This window comes from Rhipicephalus sanguineus, unplaced genomic scaffold (assembly GCF_013339695.2).
Source record: "Rhipicephalus sanguineus isolate Rsan-2018 unplaced genomic scaffold, BIME_Rsan_1.4 Seq459, whole genome shotgun sequence".
Lineage (NCBI taxonomy): Eukaryota > Metazoa > Arthropoda > Arachnida > Ixodida > Ixodidae > Rhipicephalus > Rhipicephalus sanguineus.
The window spans coordinates 7,756-29,132 of NW_023615298.1; the positions used below are offsets into that span (position 1 = coordinate 7,756).

A 21,377-nucleotide genomic window follows, 5' to 3' on the forward strand; every position below is an offset into this window, starting at 1 on the left:
ACGAATTTAAAAAAATTTCGGATTGTAGCTCTAAATAAAAATACTGGTGTCGAGAAACTTAAAACGACTATTGTGGTGCCTGGGAATGCATCCTATATAGTTTAATTAGCGCCACCTTAAAGAGACACTTTCAGTTTCGATATCGAGGGGGTGGCTTCTCAGTGTCGCTTCATAGCAGTGTGACGTCACGGAGATACAGAAATTCGCGACGTACTAGCGGGAAGTCCGTCATCTGCTCGTGGTGCAATAGACAACGATGAGTGAGTTGTCGTCCAGTGACCCTGACAGTGATTTCTACGATTTAGGCTGCATGCAGGACGCAGAACTCGCGAACTCGGAGGAACTGTCTTGACTTGTCGGGATAATGTCCTTGCAGTGTGCCTGGCTTGCAAATGCTCAGCGACGAAAACTTCAAAGTCAAATTAAAATATTTTATACGTGTTCTCAGACTCCAGTGTGTGGACAGCGTGGACACTGCATACCAACGAAGCAAAAAGGTCCCTTTTGCGATGTCTCAAAATCGTGTCAGTACTCCTTTAATTATAGCAAAGAAGCCAAAATTTCGCAGAGTTACCGACCTAGACATAAATGCTTTGAAGGAACGTTTAACGCCCGAAAGATCAGTGACTGTCAGTGAGACGGACTACTTGTGCTACGCGTGCTTTTGCTGCCACTGCAATGAAAGATCTTCACGGAACGCACAGTTTAACGTGACATTCTTATGCCCCCTGAAAAAGAAATCGACGCAATTAACCAGATCACTGCGACTACCGGTGCACGTGCATTCACCCGAGAGGTGTTGCTGTTTCGAACTCAATCGGTCTGAGGACGCGAGAACGAGCTCTCACTGCGCCGTCTCTTACAACGAGCATCTCGGGTGCGCGCGCCTACTCGGTAGCTCCGCGCTCGTGGCTGCTGCAGTGACCAAATAATTTCAAAATTAACGTCTTCAGTGCCGGCGACACCTTTTTAGGTACCTGCTGACCTTTTAAAAAGAAATTCAATCCTGCCTGCATTTTATACACTTGCTGGGCAAGAAGTCGGAATTGCCCATCCCTGCCTAAGGGTCTCATTGGAGGGCCGTAACTATTAGTGCAACGACATTATGCAACATGTTTTTAATGATTGTGAAAGCTGATGTGGAGGAGAATAAGTGGACAAAGTTTAAGAAATTTAAAAAATGGGTTTTTTTTTTTAATTGTCGTCAGAAGTTTTCATTGTTCGGTGTTTTCTTGAACTTAGCCCGATCATATCTCTTTACTGAAAAGTTATATATACAAGATTTGGCAGTTTGGTAGATACGCATGCGAAAAACGTAATGCAAAAGTTTTGTACCTCTGCTACAAGGCTTTTTTGAGATAAAGACCTTCAAAGTAAAGAAAATTTTGCCGATTGGGCCATTTTTGAGGTTTTTTAAAACATCTATACTACACATAAAAACTAAAAATGCCTGAGCAGAAGCAAAAACTGCATATATTTATGTAAATAAATTTCAGCTACCTAACTTAATATATTTTCTGCAATTCATAACGAAAGTTGGCCAAAACAGCAGAGCGGATGAGCGCTCCACTCCACCTCTTCGTCATTATTGATTTCCTGTGGTTCGAAAAAATTTTTGGCGGCAAAACAAATTGCGGATCTCTTCTTTCCACTCATCAGGCAATAATATATAAAATTTTGAGATAAATTTGAGAGGTCGACGAGCCATCGTTTGTTCGATCTTACGTGGAATCACCCTTGGCAAAGTTCAACCATAACGGAGCTTGAAAGGCAGCTTTGCCGCAATACCGCTGTGTATGAGGTGTAGCATATTGAAAATCTGAAGGGGTCACTTTCAATTGGATGTTGACTGTATTTGTTTTTGGGAAGTTCGAATAGTAAAATTCCAGTGCGAATCGAATCGAATAGCAAACACTATTCAAAAAAATATTCGAAATTTCGAATGTTCGCACACCCCTACTTTTCATGATTCTGCTGGTCTAGCATAGTTGTGCGAGTTCTTTATCTGTTATTTAAGTGATCTTTATTTTGTATTCATGCCATGTCTCATTCAATGCCCCTGAACTCAACATTAAAATTGGGACAAGCTGCTGGAGTGAAAAATGCATATGCTTTTCTCAGGAAGATTTGGATGCTGTCCCTTGCGTGTGTCACTGGCAGATCATGTGGCATCCAACTGTGCTTGCATTGAAGCGGCCACTATTCTTGGCTTGCCCTGCATGCCACGATTGCCAGTGCACAGTGTGCATTTGCTGTGTGAAAAAATGTACACATCAAGGCCGTTGGCCCTGCATCTGCAGATCGTGTGACCACTGGCGCATCACGCGTGCAAGTGGGCGCATACATTGTGACGGTCACTGTCCAAGCTACAGTCAAACCTCATTAATACTAGGCTTGTGCGAATATTCGAGCGCTTCGAATATTCGAACGAATAGTATGGTAATCGAAATTCGCTTCCACTCGAATTTAAAATTTCCGTTATTTTGAAGTATTCGGGGTGAACGAATATCAAAAATGTGTGCAAGTACAGTAGAAACTTGCTTATACGTTTTTGAAGGGACCATGAAAGGAACGTGAACAGGCCGGGAAACGCAAAATCCGAAAACGAACAAATATTTAGTGATACGAATTTTATTTCAGTGCTTACACTTGAAGAACCCGTAAAATGTTACGTGTGCGTTTACTCGTGCCCGGGTAGCACGAAAAGTATAGTGCTACCACGGCTGACACCTTGCATGCGTTCACTTACGGCAATACATCCGCGAGATTGCCACCGGATGTGTCGGCATCTCCGAGTGATAATGTAGCACTGTTGGCGTAGTGTCGGACCACCGGGCTCGTTGTAGACGGTCAGACGCCTCGCGAAAGTACCCTCGAGAGCAATCGTCGAAGAAATGACCCCTGCTCAACCAACCCTTGAACTTCGTCACTGGTAAACGTATTGGCCCACTCGGCAACAAGCTAGTCGACGGATAGAACTGCAGAGCTGAGAACAGGGTCATCCACAAAATGTAATCAACGTATTCGATTCGTTTGGCACTAACTGTTGTAGGTGTGGAAGAAACCACACACAACACAACCAGCGCAACGAGCCCCACCACAAACTGCGCGATCTCCTCCGACTAATAACGACGATGATGAGTCTACGCTAATGCGACGGCGGAAACAGTTTTGCAAGCGCTAAAAACAAATTGCAGTAAAAGGTCATTAATTCGGATGTCACGGGAACGGAAAAGATGTCCGTATTAACCGAATGCCAAATTATTGAAAGTACCAAGAAATAATTAACTAGTGTCTATTACATCAATGCATTTTCGTTTTCTTGGTGAACACGTAAATCCAGTACTTATTTCGCATAAGAGCAGTGTAAAAGGCCCAATTCTCATCATTCGCGACTTCACTCACTATCTGACCGCAGCTCAAGACCCCTGTGTCTTAAGGCGAAACGAGCTCTGAACCCATCCCTTATTATATACCGCCACCACCAACACCACCAGATGCATGTGACGATCATTTTCTCACCGGAAAAATAGCCAGCATGGGATCATTCGTCCATCCCAGTGAAGTAAGCCAGTTTTATGCCAGCATGCCTACCGCGGCTGAAGCTCTTCAGCTTCAGGTGCTTCCACCACGTTTTAGCTTTGTGACATCGCGGGCACATTGATGGAAGTCAAAACGAAGCTGGTGATTGCCGCATCCGGCTGTGGACGAAACCATGGCCAGTGAATACGCGTTCATAGCGCCTACGCAGTTCTGAAGGCACTCGCGCGGCCTACGAACAGAGTTGAAATTAAACTGCTCGGCATCGCATGCTGCTGAATAAACCTTGCACGATAATGCACAGTCATTATAATGCGATAACGCACTGAATAGGTCCTGAAACGTCTGGTCAGTTTATAGTTCCTTAAGGTTTAACTTTAGCAACTTTGGACTACAGTAAAAGCTCGTTAATTCGGAAAATCGATTAATTCGGACACGTCATCTGGTCCCTGTAAATGTATGCATCACTCTATGAGACTGGGCGCTCGTTATTTCGGACAGATTTGACCGCAAATCGGATAATTCGGCGACTTTCGGGCCGCTGGTGAGGCTCGAAACGAAAAAGAACAATTCGCAACAGAAGTGAAGCTCAAACGCAGCATTGCCATGGACATCAATTGTCGAGTTGACTTCACTTGAGACTGGTTGAACGCCTTTTCTTCGTGTGTGTTGTTGGCGGTGCCATTTTATTGCTTTGTTCCCGTTGGTGTGCTGCATCGTTGAACGTCGTTTTATCGAGGAACGATTCAGTACGGCTCGTTTAGCTTGATTGTTGCTGGTGCTTTGTGCTGACTTTTCGTGTGAACGCACTCTCCGCCGTTGGCAACGCCGGCGAAGCGGCCCAAGTACGAATCGAAGGACTTCACCACCAAAGTAGAAATGTTGCGTGCCCTGAAAAATGGGCTCTGCCGACAAGAAGTTGCTCCTGTGTCATGACGTCGGCAAACAATACGAGATCTCCTGAGCGCAGTTAGCATTCTTGCGTATGTGTGGCAGAACACGCCTGCGCACGCCATTGCAACTGTTTCAGGCACAGTGGCTTTGTTGTACCCGACTCCAGCGATGCCGAAGGTGTCGCCGGACGGCGGTGCCGACGATGGGCAGGATTTCGGAAGTGTATGCCTGATGCAGTGACACTAGAGGATTATATCGGCATTGATGATGGGCGTTGCCACTGCCGGCTGTCGGACTGATGAGCAAATCGTCAAGGAAGCGATGCATGGCAACGAATTCGAGAAGAGAGCCTGAAGAGGAGCAAGCCACACCAGGAGCCACACGGGCCTCCTCGCACTGTGAGGGAAGTCGGGGAGGCCCTCGTCGTCCTTGAAGAACTTGTTTTGGCACTGCAGACAGCATGCGAGCTGAGCACCTTGAAGGGCTCAGAAAAATTGTGTCCTCGCGAATTTCTGCTCAAAAACAGACACGCATCCGCGATACTTTGTAAAGTAAAGGTATGTGAAAAACTCTTGCATTTTATTGTGTTTATTCGACCATTCGATAATTCGGACATTCGGTTAATTCGGACATTTTTTCTGGTCCGAGAAATCCGAATTAGCGAGCTTTTACTGTATAAGTGGCTGGAGAGTTTATTATTGCTCCGTTGGAGCATCGTGGGTTGCCGGGCGCCGAAACTTTTGCTGCATGGACACTGTTACGCCAAGCGATGTACGGTAAAGCAACACGTAGCGCTGTTGTAACTATGCTACACGCTTTTATTAGGTGGCCCTCCCAAACGTGCCTCCGTCAGCTGCCAGGACCGCTGGAGCGTTGCGGAGACGCTGAATGCACATCGCCTGCAGGTAGTTCTTCGTAGCTGCGATAACCCGACTAGCTAATCGCCGCATCTGTGCACAGTCTCGAGCGGAGTGGGTACGAAGAACACGCAAACGTGCGCATACGGTACAGCAAGCAGCCCGGCCGTGAGTGCATGAGCTGAGCAGGCAACATGCTGCACGCAACTAGCCAGGGACAATCGGCTCCACGTGGCCGTGTCGTTTTCAATGAAACTGTGTCAGTTTTCACTTAGTGGCCGATCGCGGTAAACATGTAATGCAGAATGCAGATACTGTGCATTTTGCCGCTATGTCAGTCGCTGTGTATCCCTGCAATACTAGTTTAGAAATGCTCCTTGGTGTTGCCACCGAGCGCTCTCTGACACTCATGCGAGAAAGCCAGCACATTTCCTGTACTCTGACAAAAGAATGAAAAGGCATTGTGGGGGGTACCTGAGGCAATATTTTCTGTGGCACTGTATTTACAGGCAACTGCCAATTTTTCGAATGCCCGATTTTCCGGACATGCTCAAAAATTCGGACGCTTTCGCGGCACTGTCACCAACGTCATAGACGTCAATGTATAAGAACGTCCGAAATTCAATTCGCGGAAAACTCTTCGGCATCCGATTTTTCGGACTTTTTGCCCAAATTGCAGGTCTGAAGGCATTAATTGAAGCCCCCACCTATGCCGCCTCTATCATCTCATAGGTTCGAACCAACGATTTCGTGAGTCAACCTGTTTGCGGCAGTAGCAGAGTCCGAAAGTCAGCTTTGCTGCAATGCCGAAGTGTTATGGGGTGAACAGACTAGAAATTCAAAGGGGCCGCTATCACGGCGCCATGTGGCGATGTCTTTACGAATAAGCATCGGAAATGCACGGAGGCGTCATGGCGGCAGATGGCAAACACGCCGGTGTGGCTTAATCTCTGACGACCCTTACATAAGCATCTTCAGGTAGTGCATGTGCCCTAGCGCAGTTGTACACGTACTGCACGAATTTAATAGGCGAGAACCCAAACGCGCCATGCTGCCATTCATGCTGCCTCTTTGTGCGAGACCGCTAAGTGCGCCGCACAGGCCTGTGCGAACGAAACCAGCTCGCCATTGCCACACCCATATGCGGCCAGGACCGGAGTGGGCATCACGAACCCTTTCATCTCATGACAAATGCGTGCGTACAGTACAGCAACAGTGTAGTGACGGCGTCAGCTTAGTTCGCGATAAGCTGTACACAACTAGAAACAATCGGCTTCCCACAGCAGCAAATGCTGCGTATCGGCGGAGATTCGGCGATGTGTGTGCGTGTGCTTACATGCGCATGTGCATAGGGGAAAGCTGGATGAGTCGTCGTTTCCAAGAGTTCCATGCAAGAGAGCCGTAATCTATTCTGCACTTTGCTGGTATCAGCGGCGCTCATCACGAGACGCAAATTTGCAGTGGCAGTTGGCACGTAGTTAGTGGGGTTCGCGGCAAGTACCGTATGTATTCGCGAGAGCCTGGGCGCGCACCAAAATCCCTGATAAGTGTACTGGAGGCATTAAAGCTATTTCGGACGTGGTTGCGGCTATTTGAACCACTTGAGCAGAATAAAAAAGCATGAATTCATTTTTTCGGACTGCCCCATTTTCGGATGATTTCGCGGTCCTAGGAGTCCGAAAAATCGGACGTTGACTGTATTTCTTTGTTGGCGGCCACAGTGCGCATCAGGAGTTGCAAATTTGTACTTGCTGGTTAATGCGTACTATCGTTTACTAAGTTTCTTTTTCTCCTTTGCAACATATGTTGGCCAGTGTTTAGGAGTTGTGACATTGCACAAGAATTTAGGGGTGCTTTATTTTCTCCCAGTGCACCAAATTGGAAGGCCCATTTGGTGCTATTAGTGGAGCTAAAACTAGCACTTAGAACTATGAGTCTGTATTCGCTCAGTCATTGACTATTTCTCCTGTGTGCAGTGCATACCCTCGTTTGTGGAACTGGCAATCAGGACACTAGCAGAAGCTGGTTCGGCCATTGGTCTGCAGGTCTTATGCCAGCAGGTGAGCAAAACAAGCACTTTTTTTTTTTTTTGTTTAAGGGGGGACGCGGGTTCTAGAATGGTGAAAAATGGCCAAAAGGTCGATTTTTCGAAAATGCGATTTTTAGAATTTTTATACCTATACGCACGTGTTCTCAAATTGTGAACGCTAAATTCGATCAGTAAATGGGTTAAAATTGGTTCTAAAGTCGCCACGGGAGTCGCGAAACGCTCCGCGAAAGGTAACATTTGTTCGAACTTCGCGCGCGCGCCGCCGGCGAAGCAGCCGGCCGATCGCCGCCATCTTGAGCTCCTTGGAAGCTGTTTTCTTTGTGCGCATTTTGCCACCCTTCAAAATGGCGTCGCATGGACGGAACGGCTGCCCTCGCCCCTTTTCCGAAGCCCCCTTCTCGACCGCTCATTGGCCAGAGTGGGCGCGCGCCAGGCGAGCCCCCCGTCTCTCGCTTCCCATTGGCTGATGCGGCCAAGGTTGCCTGCGATTTTTTTTTTCCTGTTTGTTGTTTGTCGGCCGCCGGCTCCCGTCTCGCGCGTGTATCCGTCTGCTCCTCGCTCGTGCTACGCGACCGACGCAACGACTTTCCGTCTTTTGCCGATATGACTGGAGACGCTCGTCTAAAGAAGAAGACGCGCCAAGCATACGGCAAGAAACGAAGGCGTCCGGGGAACGCGCCGCAGAAGAAAGCCGACAACGTGCGGGTGCGGCCGAGTTCGCCCGATGCGGCCGAAGTGATGCATTCCGATGACGGCGCGCAGCCGCGGGCACCTGTTGTGTCCGAAACGGTGCACCTCTCCGGGGCTCAGCTGCAGCACCTCCTCGGATTGTTACGTCGTCGGATCATCTGGCACTTCCAGCAACATCCAAGACCGCATTGACACGACATTTTATTCCGTGGACGAGTCTGCTCAGTGCGCCAGGAATGCGGTGAGCTTGAAGGCATCCCTCGCATCGCAGTGCGCGACGGAACGCAAGTTCAAGCTACTAGATGTTGATCTGGAGGATGACGGAAAAGAAAACGGGACAGAATTTTGCATTATTGACCTGGCGGTGATAGACTCGTTATTGCGGCTTTTCGCCTGCCCCGAGTGCGGTGAAAAAAGCGTGACTTTTTCGAAGGGCAAGAAAGAGTATGGGCTGTGTTCAAAGCTCGTTGTCACGTGCAGCAGTTGCAACTTTCGCGAAGAGCGGTTTTCGTCTCCACGTGTAGTCGACGAGACAGACTTCAAAATAAGGCCATTTGAAGTGAATTTGCGTGCCATGAAGGCCATCAATAGCATCGGCAAGGGGGCAACGGCTTTGTCGGACTTCTTCGCCGTGATGAACATTTCGCATCGAGGGCTCCACCACAAGACCTACCAAAGCCATCATCATCATCATCATCATCAGCCTGTCTACGCCCACTGCAGGGCAAAGGCCTCTCCCATGTTCCGCCAATCAACCCGGTCCTGTGCTTTCTGCTGCCACGTAATACCTGCAAACTTCTTAATCTCATCTACCCACCTAATTTTCTGTCTCCCCCTCACGCGTTTGCCATCTCTTGGAATCCAGTCAGTTACCCTTAATGACCAAAGCCACATGACGTTAATGAAGGAAGCCTGCAGTGCGACAGCTGCCGAGTGCGAAGACGCGAGCAACGCTCGCGTCAAAGAGCTCTATGCAGAGTTCGGCAACGCGCCCGGCAACGTCGACGTTATATATGACGGCACTTGGCTCACGCGCGGACATAAGTCACATATATGCGTTGGCTGCATTATAGAAATGTATAGTGGTCTCGTTATAGACCACATCGTACTATCGAACTTTTGCCTGGCTTGCACCACAGGACCCAAGGAAGGAGAGGCAGGACGTTCTGCCTGGCTCATCCAGCACGCTCCTCTGTGCCAGAAGAATGTCGACTGCAACGCTGGCCAGATGGAAGTGGAGGCAGCGCTACGCTTGTTTGGGCGGTCACTTGAGAAGCACAAGCTTCGATACACGACCATGCTGTCAGATGGTGACAGCAGAACTTTTCACGCGCTTACAGAAAATGAAGTCTACGGTTACATCAAGGTAGCCAAAAAGGACTGCATTAATCAAGTGCACAAGCGTATGGGTGCTGCATTACGTGCACTTGTAGAAAAAAAAAAGCTCAAGGTGGCTCGCTAGGTGGCAAGGGCAGGCTCACACAACAAAAAATCAAGAAGATCACCTCTTACTACGGTTACGCTTTGAGAAGCCACCGGAACGACGTTCCAGGAATGCAGAGAGCTGTGCTTGCAACTCTGAAGCACATGTCATCTACCGATGAAGCACCGAAGCATGACCTCTGCCCTGAAGGCCCAGACTCATGGTGCAAGTACCAAAGAGCTGTGGCAAAGAATGAGAAGCCCCCACCACACAAAGAAAGCTTGCCTGATTTTGTGAGCGAGGCACTGGAGCCTGTGTTCAGGCGGCTGAGTGACGGAGCGCTCCTGGAAAGGTGCAGTGATGGGATCACTCAAAACCCCAGTGAAAGCCTGCACTCTGTGATTTGGCAGCAGGCCCCTAAAATCCAGCATGCATCCTTGCGGAGCATTGAGAGGGCTGTTGCAGAAGCCGTCAGCCGTTTTAACCAAGGTGTAACGAAGAGCAACGTAGAAATTGCCGAGAAGCTGGGCTACAGCGCAGGCTACAACCTGGTTCGTCGCAGCCTTGAAAAAGACAAAACGAGGCTGCAAAAATCACAGCGAGCGCATCTCGACAGCAACACAGCAAAGACAAGACTTGCGCAGCGTCACAAGCCAGCAAGGGACCCTGCTTACAGCCCCGGCCTGCTGTAGAACTCTCCTCATGCAAATGATGACAATTTCTTGTAAAATAAATATGTGTGTTTTTAACCTTTACATTGTGTAGGTGTATTGTATATGCGAGGGCAACATTATTGTTTAATTTTTGTGCATTCCTTTCACTTGCAACTCACTGGAATAACCAAAAAGTAAAAAAACCTTCTTCTCTTGCTGCGTCAAAGACCATGTCATAGTTTTGGAACAAGCTGTGACAAATATTTTGGGAGGGTACAGTCATACATTTAGCATGTCCATTATCGTATAATATAGAGCTACAAAACGGTGTCATTTATTTTGCTGTAGCTTCACTTTAGCAAAAGTTACAGTTGCTGGAAACTTCAAATGCGTTTTTTCTCAGTTCGTTGTTTTTGCACATTTCACTCAGCCTTACGGGTGTTTTTCCTATGTTGTATTTGAGTGAGAGTGACCAAGTTGGTATCATTTTATTCGTCTTCAAGTGATCCAGGGGGTAATGCTATTTTCATTTCTCTAGAACCACTCTCAGAATTACAATTAAAGATAATTATGAGAGGAAACTAGAGTAAAATATTCATTATAAGTGTTTGTCCATTCTCTTGCCTATAAAATGCCTTCAAATGGAAAAAAATAGCATCACCCCCTACAGCAAGTCTTCAGCATTGGGGTTATGCATTTACTTTTTCATTTTTCTAAGGTGAAATTGCCAAAAAGTCCCGTAAGAGATAGGCAATTAATTAAAATTAAAACCTTAATATTTCCAGAACCACTCGAGCTATCAAGAAACAATTACACATTTGAAATCAGCATAAAAAACTACCTTAGTGAAATTTAGTTGAGATTGAGCCAAAAGTAAAAAAAAAAATTTTAGAACCCACGTCCCCCCTTAAGAGCACTCGTTGACGTGTGCGCAGTGGTTGCATAAACAAAATACATCTAAACCTCAGTACAGTAGAATCTCAGTGATACAAACCCGGCTGATACGAATTTTGTTCTGATATGAATTTGTAAATTTCCCGTACTTAATTCCATTGCCTCCAATAGGCCAAAATTCAAATGTTTCGAGCACTTTTCCACGTAGCTACAGGTGATAACGAGGCTGAGAGCAGCATGCTTTGAAAGTACGCGTACAGCCAGTGCACACCGTCATAAGTGTGCTTATTGTTTGCCACAACCACTGAGGACGAAGCTGCAGTCGCTACAGTTAAACCTCGTTATAACGAGACGGCTATAACGAAATAATGGATATAACGAGCAAATCGTAATTCCCCTTGAAAGTCCCCATAGAAACCAATGTATTAAAAACCTCGTTTTAGCGAGGTAAAATTGCCTGTTATGGGATATAACGAACAAATTTTGTTAGGAAATAAAATTTTGAGCCGATGTCACGACAGTGCACAACGCGAATTTGAGATGGTGCGCAACGCGACAACTATTTAGCAGTTCAAAACTCCCGCGCGCATCCTCCAGCAAGGCGCGCAAAGCTGACTGCGCGCCATGCGCACGCCGTTTCTGGAGGAGAGGGCGTTGCACGTGCGCCGCTTGGTATCCGCTTTGCTACCGCCGACAGCCGAGGACTCGGCAACTCCGCGAACATCTCGCCCCCTTTTCTTTTCTGTCTTCTTTATATTCCCCCTCTCTCCTTCCTCATGGCGCTGAGTCAGTCGCGCTCCCTAAAGGGCTGCAGAAAAGAGCGCCCCTTCCTCTTCACAATCTCTCTCTCTCTGCGCCCGCGAGCCCGTTCCCACTTTCCCTCGGTTGCCTCGGCGCCTCGGTGCGCAAGGCCGCGACGCGCCTGCAACCGCTGCAACCACTGCAAGTGTTGTCACTCGCCGACGTGAGCCGCGTTGTTTTTGCGTGCGTGTTTTTCTTTAGTGCTTCCGCAGTGCCTTTGTCGTGCTTTTATCGTGCTGCGCTCGTGATTCCAGCAACATGAATGCGCCAGGCGGGAAGCGAAAGCGTATAACGCTAGATCAGAAGGCGGCTATGATAAAAGCCGTCGAATCGGGGACTAAGAAAAGCAAAGTGGCGAGAGACTTTGACGTATCGACGAGTACACTGTCCACCATCTTAAGCAAGCAGCAGTCCATCATCGACGCTGTTGCACGTGGCGTGAAAGGAAGCGCTAAAAGGATGAGGGCTCCTGCCTTTGAAGCGGTCGAAAGGGCCGTTTTTAAATGGTTTTTGGACACGCGGGCCGTGAATCTGCCGGTGAGCGGCGCCTTGCTACAAACAAAAGCAAGAGACTTCGCCTGCATCATGGGCTATGACAACTTCGTAGCAAGTTCGGGTTGGCTACAACGCTTCAAGGAGCGCCATGACATTGTCGGGAGAGTGGTCTGCGGCGAATCGCAATCTGTCGACAAAGCAGAGGCTACAAAGTGGGCGAAAGAAAACATTGTGCGGCTGCTAGAAAGATACAGAGCGGAGGACATTTTTAACGCGGACGAAACCGCTCTCTTTTTCAAGATGTTGCCGCACAAGACTTTAGCCCTCAAAGGTGAGCCGTGTCATGGCGGCAAACAAAGTAAGCTGCGGATCACTGCGCTACTTTGTGCAAACATGACTGGTTCTGAGAAGCTGCCAATTTTCGTAATTGGCAAAAGCACATCCCCCCCGCTGCTTTAAGGGGAAGAGGCAGCTCCCAGTCAAGTACACGGCCAATCGCAAAGCCTGGATGACCAGGGAGATTTTTGCAAAATGGCCTTGCGAATGGGACGAGAAGCTGGCAAAGGCGAACCGCAAAGTGTGCCTTGTTCTAGATAACTGCACCGCCCACCACACCGCTGCCGCGCTCAAAAACATCGAGCTGCTGTTCCTACCTGCCAACTGCACAGCAAAAATACAGCCGCTTGACCAAGGCGTGATTATGTCGCTGAAGGCAGGTTACCGCAAGCGCCTGATCGACAGGCTCCTGCTCAACATGAGGATGAAGCGGGACACCGATGTTGACTTGTACGCTGCACTCGAAATGCTTCAAGCGGCGTGGATGAATGTGACGGCGACCACGATCGCAAATTGCTTTCGACGTGCCTCATTTGCCGCCGCACCAGACGCCAGCGATGAGCCATTATTAGACGAGCCCGCTACGCCAGACGGTTTCGCCACATCAGACGAAGTCGCAGCATCATGGACGGCACTTCGTGATGCCAGTGTCGTGCCTGACAGCGAGTCGTTTTGCGACTATGTGAGTGCGGACTCGGAAGTGGTGGCAACGGAACAGCTCCTGGATGACGACATTGTGCGCGCTGTCAATGATCCGGATGAGACCAGCAACGATGATTCTGCCGACGAACGTGCCGACAGCGTGCCAAAAGCGTCCAACGTGCCGACAGCGTCAAAGGCATTAGACGCGGTGGACGTACTGCGCCGCTACTACGGCGCTCACGAGGGCGGCGAAGATGGCATGAACATTGCAGCCGCAGCTGAGCGAGCCATCGTTCGCATCAGGAAGATGCAGCAACGTCCAATTACGGACTTCTTTGCAGCTACGGCTGTTTGAAATTTTACGGACTTCTTTGCAGCTTCGGCTGTTTGAAATGCGAGCTGTGTATTTTGAAGTGCAATAAAATAGGTGTGTGACTTTTCCTTTTTATTTGCGGAATGCAGTTATTTTGTTGCGTACCAGCGTGCGGCGAGATGCTATTTCGCCCGCTATTTGTTTTCAGTAAGTACAGCGCATAATATTTGCAGTAAATGCCCGCTGCGGCTATAACGAAATATTGGTTAGTAACGAGCAAATCGCGGCGGCCCTTCAATTTCGTTATAACGAGGTTTAACTGTATTTACAAGATGATGTATGGCGACGATGAAACTCCGAAAGTATGTGTGCATCCAACACTCACAGAGTTAAAACGATGCTGCTTGCCACAACCGCTGCAGACTAAACCACGTTAGACACTGTCATAGACAGCAGTGACCTTTAGTTTTGAAGGCACGTGCATGGCGAGCACACATGGCTTCAGAAAAGGAACTACATTGTTTGCCGCAACCACTGCGCATGACACCATGATCGCTATCGACGCAATCACCGATAGCAACTGTCCAGCTGCGAAGGTACACGGCTAGCGTTGTGGTAGATTAAAGGCAATGAAGTTTTAAAAAGGCATAAAGTGTTTTGGTGTCCCTGTTAATCGCTTATGACTAGGGTGACTTCGGCACTTATCTTTCATTGGCCTCAAGTGAAGCTTTGATGCACGTATTTGCGGCAGCCAGCTGCACCATCCCTTATTGATCCGTTCGTGTGTGTCCCAGGAAGAATATGCGAGTTCTTTCGATGGCAGTAAATGCTTTGTGCGTATATCGTCGTTTGAAAATAGAATTTGCTAGTTTTCTGGTGATAGGAAATTTGGGTGACACGTATATTTTCACTCCTCCGTGAGATTTGTGTCACCGAGATTTTAGTGTATTGGTATTAGTACATGATAGACCTGCAGCAGTACCTACTTTCTCAGTTTTGTTGAGTGAATAGCCACTAGTATGTTTTGATTCGGCTTCTGACATTGTGTTGTTGCAGGTTGTCATAGCAGCCCTCTACTACAACCCTGTGCTTCTCTTTGAGACGCTAAGCAAGATCCAGAGGCCAGACACACAGGAGAACCTACTGGACCACTTTGTCAAGATGTGGCTAGGCAACATTGAGTACTTCATGGGGTGAGCACAGCAACGAGTAGATGGCATTCAACAACATTGCTAGACAAGTATGATTTGATTGTGGACAGTGGACAGTAACGTCCAACCATTACCGCCTTCAAACCAGAAAGGATTTGTGTACAGGCCTATTGGTTTGCTGTTCATCCCTTTGTAAGATTTAGTATTTGCATTTTCGGAAACTTTGGTTTTCTCCGCTGTCAGTTGTTTGGAAGGCCAGACCAGATTGAGAAAATGCAGCTCGTCCCACTCACATGCTGCAGATACAACCAAGGAAGGCATGGGGGACAGTCTTTGAACTGTTCTGCATGACACAAACGTGAAGGAATTAACGTGGATGCTCTAGGACGTGTCATGCGAAGGCTGTAGGTCCGGCGGCAACTTCTTTTTTGTCCACTTTAATTCCGGTCCATTTATGCACTAATTTCTGCATTACAGCTAAAAACTACAAGCAATATCCCCCATGCCATCCTTGTCATATTGCTTCATTACTCAGTGTCTAACTAAAGAAACGAGCCCTTGATCCATTCCCCTTCTTTTGTTCTTTCACATGCTGCAGGCTGCACGACCGCAAGATGTGCGTGCTGGGGCTCTGCACGCTGATCAGCCAGCGGTCACGACCACAGGCACTCTCAGAGATGGCACCCCAGGTGGTGCCCTCACTGCTGGTGCTCTTTGATGGCCTCAAGAGGGCCTATGCCTGTAAGTGCACTCTGTCGTTTTGATTTCTGCAGCCTGGTGTTGATGTTTTAGGAGCATTTCAGTGCTGCCGTGTGCGTCAACATGCTACCTTTATTTGTATGCATTACGAAGACAGTCTACTGTTGTTTCAATGGACTACGATAATCCCAAGAAGAAGAGCCGTTTTGTCCAATGCCTTGCAATATCTGAAATAGCAGCCGCTGTTGATGGTGAAAAGGTGGATTTTCAAGCCGTCGAGCACGAGTACTGCAGTCAAAACCCACAATAACGAAATCTTGCAACTGCGAAATTGTTCCAACAACAAAATATTTTCCTGTCCCTGGCGGATGCCCACAGGATTCAAAGCATCTCGCATTTCTCGACAATGAAATGTTGCCAAGCTGCCGTCTCGCAACAACGAAAATTGGCGGGAAATTTCCCCACACATTTTCAGCTCATGAAAGGTCAGCACACTCTAAAGTGCCAGCACATGTCTGCTTTCCACTTAAATTGCATAATGTACCACAACACTGCATTGCGGGGGCACTGGAAGCAGTTTCATGCGCCGGTCTTTGTCATTGCCACCTTGTTGCTTGTTTAGGCTGCTTTTGTTTTATATATACACAGGCGCATCGCCATTCAGACTAGTGGCACGGTGGCTTGCTGCTTGCCATTCTTGGTCTGCCACGTGCAAACAGTTGCACTAACCCACGTCAAGTTTCTTTGGTCGTATTAAGAATGGGTCCAGAACCCATTTTAGCGACGTTCTGCGACTGCTGCACAGGGACAGCGGCGTGGTTACCATTTGCAAAATCGGCGCACTGCGTAGTCTGTTCAGATCCGTTTATAGGTCTGTGTGCATGCTCTCCCAATTTCAAGCACGTGAAATCCCATCGTGTCACATGATTGCTGCATCAGCAAAGCTTGTCGTGCACTTTGGACACCTCTTGCACGGTCGACGCTGGTTATTTTCGTGAAGAACGAAGCTGTCAAACAAGATAAGTAGTAGTGCTGTAGCTGCATTTACACAAATGTTACAGTTTTCTTAAACTTCAAGCGCGTTTTTCTCAATCTGATGCTCTTGCTCAATGCACTCGGCCTTATGGGGGTTTTTTCCATATTGTTTTTGAGTAAAAATGACAAATTTGGTATCATTTTACCCGTATTGAAATGATCTGGGGCATGATGCTATTTGTATTACTCTAGCACCATTTTGCAAATTAGTTAAATATTAATGAGAGTGAATAAGAAAAATAATCAACAGTGAGTGTTTATTTGTTTTCTTACCTACACAGTGCTCTCATATGAATAAAAGTGGCATCACCCCCTGCAGCATGACCATGGCATTGGGGCCATGCTCTTACATTTTGGTTTTAGTAAGCCGAAATTGCCAAAAAGCCCCGTAAAAAGCAGGCACTAAGTATTTTTTGAACTAGTGCAGCTATTAAAACTCTAATTACAGATTTGAAATCAGCATGAAGAACTGGTCAAGACAGTGTAGTTCATATCGACTAAAAAACAAAGAACTTTTTCGTACCCACGTCACCCCGTAAAACATTCCAGCCGTTCATTGCTGAGAGTAACATCATTGTGCCCGAATACCTTGGCTAGCTGTTCTGCTTGCTCCCTCAACAGCAGTTTGCTGTGATGTCACAAGCATAGCCATTGCACTGCCACATCAAAAGTATGGACTCTCAATGTCTGGGTATGATGGCTGAAGAAGCCTGAAGCACTTCAAACTAATTTTCTGCAACACTTGTTTGCCAGCACAGTCGAACCTCATTAATACAGTGAAAGTTCGTTAATTCACACCTCATTAATTTGAAATTTTGGATAATTCGAAATGGTCGCCGCAGTCCGGTCCGCAGTGCATAGGAGACCATGTGTAAAACGATTCGTTAATTCGAACAGAAATTGCCACCTCTACGGATAATTCGAAGCGCGCGCCGCCGAGCGTCATCATCGTCAAACACTAGTGGAAGCTTTTACGGCCGAACGATAGGTGGCACGACCGGTTTTTTCGAGCTTCAAGTGGCCTCCGAGCAAAGGGCGAGCAAAGTATGGCCTCCGAAATCTAGGGAGCAATTTTTTTTTTTTTTTCCGTAGCCTTCCCGCTATCTCAGCGCCTGGCGCCACTTGTATACGCGGGACCCGCGGGACGCTGAGGAGTCGGCGGAGTAGTCCTAGCAGTCCTAGGCCGCACCCGGCAGCGTCACTTTGTTCCTCGAGCACGTGTTCGTTCACGCCGTCAAGCCGTCTTATTCCGCATTGAAGTTGCAAGATGCCGCGGGGAAACTACTGCGCGAAGACTGTCAAGGAAAAGGTGGACATTTTGCGAGAGGTTGACCAAGAGAACTCGAGCAAATACGAAATTGCGAGGAAGCACGGCATACCTCCGAGCACGTTGTCAACCTACATACGCAACAGGACGGCCATTGAAAACGCCCATGAAGCCGAGGATTTTGGCGCCAGTCGAAAAAGGCTAAGGACAGCGAAGTTCCCGGAACTGGAGTCGGCTTTGATTATCTGGGTTAAAGAAATGAGAGCCCAGAGTATCGCATTGAGCGGCCCTATCATCATGGCCAAGGCAGCCGATTTCGCCCTGCGCTTGTACATTGAAGACTTTGTCGCCTCCGAGGGGTGGTTTCATCGTTTCAGGGAGCGGCACAATCTCGTATTCCGCACGTTATCTGGCGAGGCAAAGGAAGTGGACGCCGAAACATGCGCTACTTGGAGAAGCGACACCCTGCAGCAGTACTTGGAGAGCTACTCACCACAGGATGTGTTTAACGCTGACGAGACAGCGTTATTTTTCAAGTTGCAGCCAGACAAGACGATCACCTACAAGGGAGACAGCTGTGCCGGCGGCAAGCGCAGCAAAGAGCGTGTCACTGTTCTGGTCGCCGCAAATATGACCGGTACGGAAAAGGTCCCCCTTTTTGTGATTGGCAAAGCACTCAAGCCACGGTGCTTCAAAAACATTCGGTCACTGCCGACGGAGTACGCCGCAAACAAGAAAGCCTGGATGACGGGTGACCTATTCAGGAAGTGGCTACTGAAATTCGACAGGCGAATGGAACTGGGCGGCAGACGCGTTCTTCTTGTCGTCGACAACTGTTCGGCGCACAAAGTCGACGTTGAGCTGAGAGCAACAAAGTTAGTGTTCCTTCCAGCAAATACGACTGCGGCCCTACAGCCAACGGACCAGGGTGTGATAAGGAACATCATGTGCTTTTATAGGCGTCACATGCTGGAGAGAATGATTTTGTGCGCGGGCGACAGGAAGGACTTCGGCATTACGCTGCTCATTGCCATGCACATGTTGGTGCGCGCATGGGAACAGGTGACCGTGACCACAATCGCAAACTGTTTCCGCCACAGTGGATTTGCAGCTGGAAGTGTGCAGGATAGTTGTGACGTCGACGTGGACGGGGCTGAGGAGCTCATGCCAGTGGCATTGCGCGACACTCTTCGGGGCGTACGTTTTGCCGATTATGTTGAAGTTGACACCGGTGCATCGGTGTGTGGTGCCCTGACTGATGAGGACATTATCGCTCAAGTAGCCGGTGCGCAGCCTGTTGCTGAAGAGCCAGAAGGTGAGGAAGACGAAGATGACGAAGCGCCTGTGTGTCCGTTAGCTTCTGCGGTGATGGAGGCACTTAAGGGGGGACGCGGCTTTCGTATCGCGAAAAATGGCAAAAAAATCGATTTTTTGAAAATCACATTTTCAGTTTCTGTAGCCCTTTTTATATCCGATTCCAAAATATCTTCACCGAAAACCGCGTAGAAGTGCTATAAAAAATTGTTGCGCCTGCCGAGGTGGCGAAAATTATTGGGGAAATCGCAAAAAAACACTGATTTTCAAAAAATCATAGCTCCGCAACGACGCCACCGGGCGCCGATATCTTGGGCTCATCGGAAAGCGCATTTCTCCGTCTTCAAATTCCCCGCCGCAGCTGGCTCCTCCCTTCGAAAACAAGCGCACAAAAAGCAAATGTTCGAAGGTCGTTTCGAGCCCTCCGATTGGCCGCGTCCGCCATGTTGCCCCAGCGCGCCTCGCCATTGGTCCGATGCTCGCTCCGGGAGATCGTCGTCTGCAGCTCGTGTGTCTCGAGCTCACGGCTGTCGAAAGTCGCGCTACTTCGTTGCGTGTTCGCAATCGCTCTGTGTTCACGGCTCGACGATAACTTAGAACAAGAACTACGTTTTAGTTTGGAGCTACTAGCGGAAGCTCGGTGGGATTACGATGGCGCGCCGCACTCGTAGCGAACATCGCAAACGCGCGTCTCGGACCGACTTTCTAGCGTTGACTCGTCAGATCCGTGGTTGGAGGTTCTGCTTATGCGCACTTCGGACGTCGTGACGAAGGTGATCGCAGGACGACTCTTTGTACTCGCGACCACGCATTACGTACTTTGAAACATCGGGCACCGCGGCCGGCGCGTCTACTGCTCGGAGTCGTCACTAGGCCTAACTCCGCTCACGGCGTCGGCACGCGAGACGAACCTCGAACTTTGCGGGCAAGAGCAACGCGTTAGCGGATTCGCGGCAGTGTGCTTCTTCGCAAGGAACGAAGCGCTTCCCCCGCCGGCTTCTCGGTACAGCGGATGGTCATTTTACGCATCGGCAGCAGACCCCACGGCCAAGCTCGTCGCGCAGCGGGCGCGCGTCGGCGTCCCGCAATGCGAGGCCAAACACGTCGCGCGCCTATTTTTCGTCGCCGCACCTAGGCATATTACCGAATGCCGCCACCCAGCACATCGCGTGCCGACTTCCCGGACTATGCGGCCGAGCACTTAGAGGTGAAATAAAGCACTGTTGATGCAATTTAGGCGCGCTTGGAGCCGTGCGTGGTATCGCCGTAAGCGCTCATGAATCATCTGAAAAAATAAAAGCCTCGCAGAAAACCGTGTCCGCGACCGGGCGAATGGTGAAGCGCATCGCAGGCGAGGTTTACAAATTAGCTTGACGAGTGAAACAGGGAGATGAATTCATATCTGCCCAGTTCGCGTCTTGAATAAACTGCTAAGGAATTCCTATTCCACCAATGTCTTGGCCATAACTGCCTGTTATTTAGGAGGAAGTGATAGGTTGCCATGATGAGAGCCGCTTTTAGTATCCTATAAAAATGATTCAATGATCAATTGCAATCAAGACTTAATTATGTTAATGAGAGCATGAATACAAGAAAGCTGGCAAATCATCATAGTACATGACCTACTTGAATTACAATATCTTGTTTTTTGTCATGTCTATTACACCACTTCATAACCTCGTTTAAAATTCATGCTACATGTTCTTTGTATATCAGAAAAGGATTTTAAGAAAAAAGAAAGAAAACAAAGGCACAACCGATGAAAGGCCACATGTGCAGGAGGTCCAACCTTATAAAACACCTTAAAGATCACAATCTTCTTGTGTTTTAGAGAAGCAAGGCACCTCAAACTAAAGACAGGGCGCTCAAGAAAGTGCACATTATGAAGGACTCAAAAGATTACGACCCCAGTGCCTTTTGATGAAGTAATATCGTTGGTACAACTTTAAAAGCCGTTTTCTCAAAACGACTTTTCTTGCTTCCTGCTTCGCTTGTTCCGCTGATTTCTCACTGACCGCTGGGTCTATTTCAGTTCCGTTTTTGTTCTATATTCCTGGAAGCACAGTTCAGGGCGTGACATTCTTGCTTTTCAGTATGGCGTTTTGATAATTAGCTATTTGACGAGTTGCACAAAGCCTCGATGCCTGTTGCGCAGTCACCTCATGAAAAATGAAAACTAAAAAAAATTTTGTTGCAAATAAAAAAATCTAAGAATGTCACGCCCGCAATCAGACATCTTAGAATGCATAGCACTTTGAACGAGTTTCTTATCGCATTTTTTAAGCGAGTCAGACTCGGAACAAGAGCAGAAGGTGAAATATAT

General features: G+C 48.2%; 1 protein-coding gene across 1 annotated transcript in view; it reads left to right on the forward strand.

The window, feature by feature from the left end:
• Window positions 1-7,241: 7,241 nt before the first annotated feature.
• Window positions 7,242-21,377, forward strand: part of LOC119377412 (importin-7) — a gene marked incomplete at its 5' end in the record, with an annotated part of 33,684 nt that continues 19,548 nt past the window's right edge. The window contains 3 exons of the mRNA XM_037646898.1: window positions 7,242-7,351; window positions 14,645-14,781; window positions 15,338-15,480. Of these exons, the coding sequence (XP_037502826.1) occupies window positions 7,242-7,351; window positions 14,645-14,781; window positions 15,338-15,480 (390 nt within the window). The remainder of the gene's footprint in view (window positions 7,352-14,644; window positions 14,782-15,337; window positions 15,481-21,377) is intronic.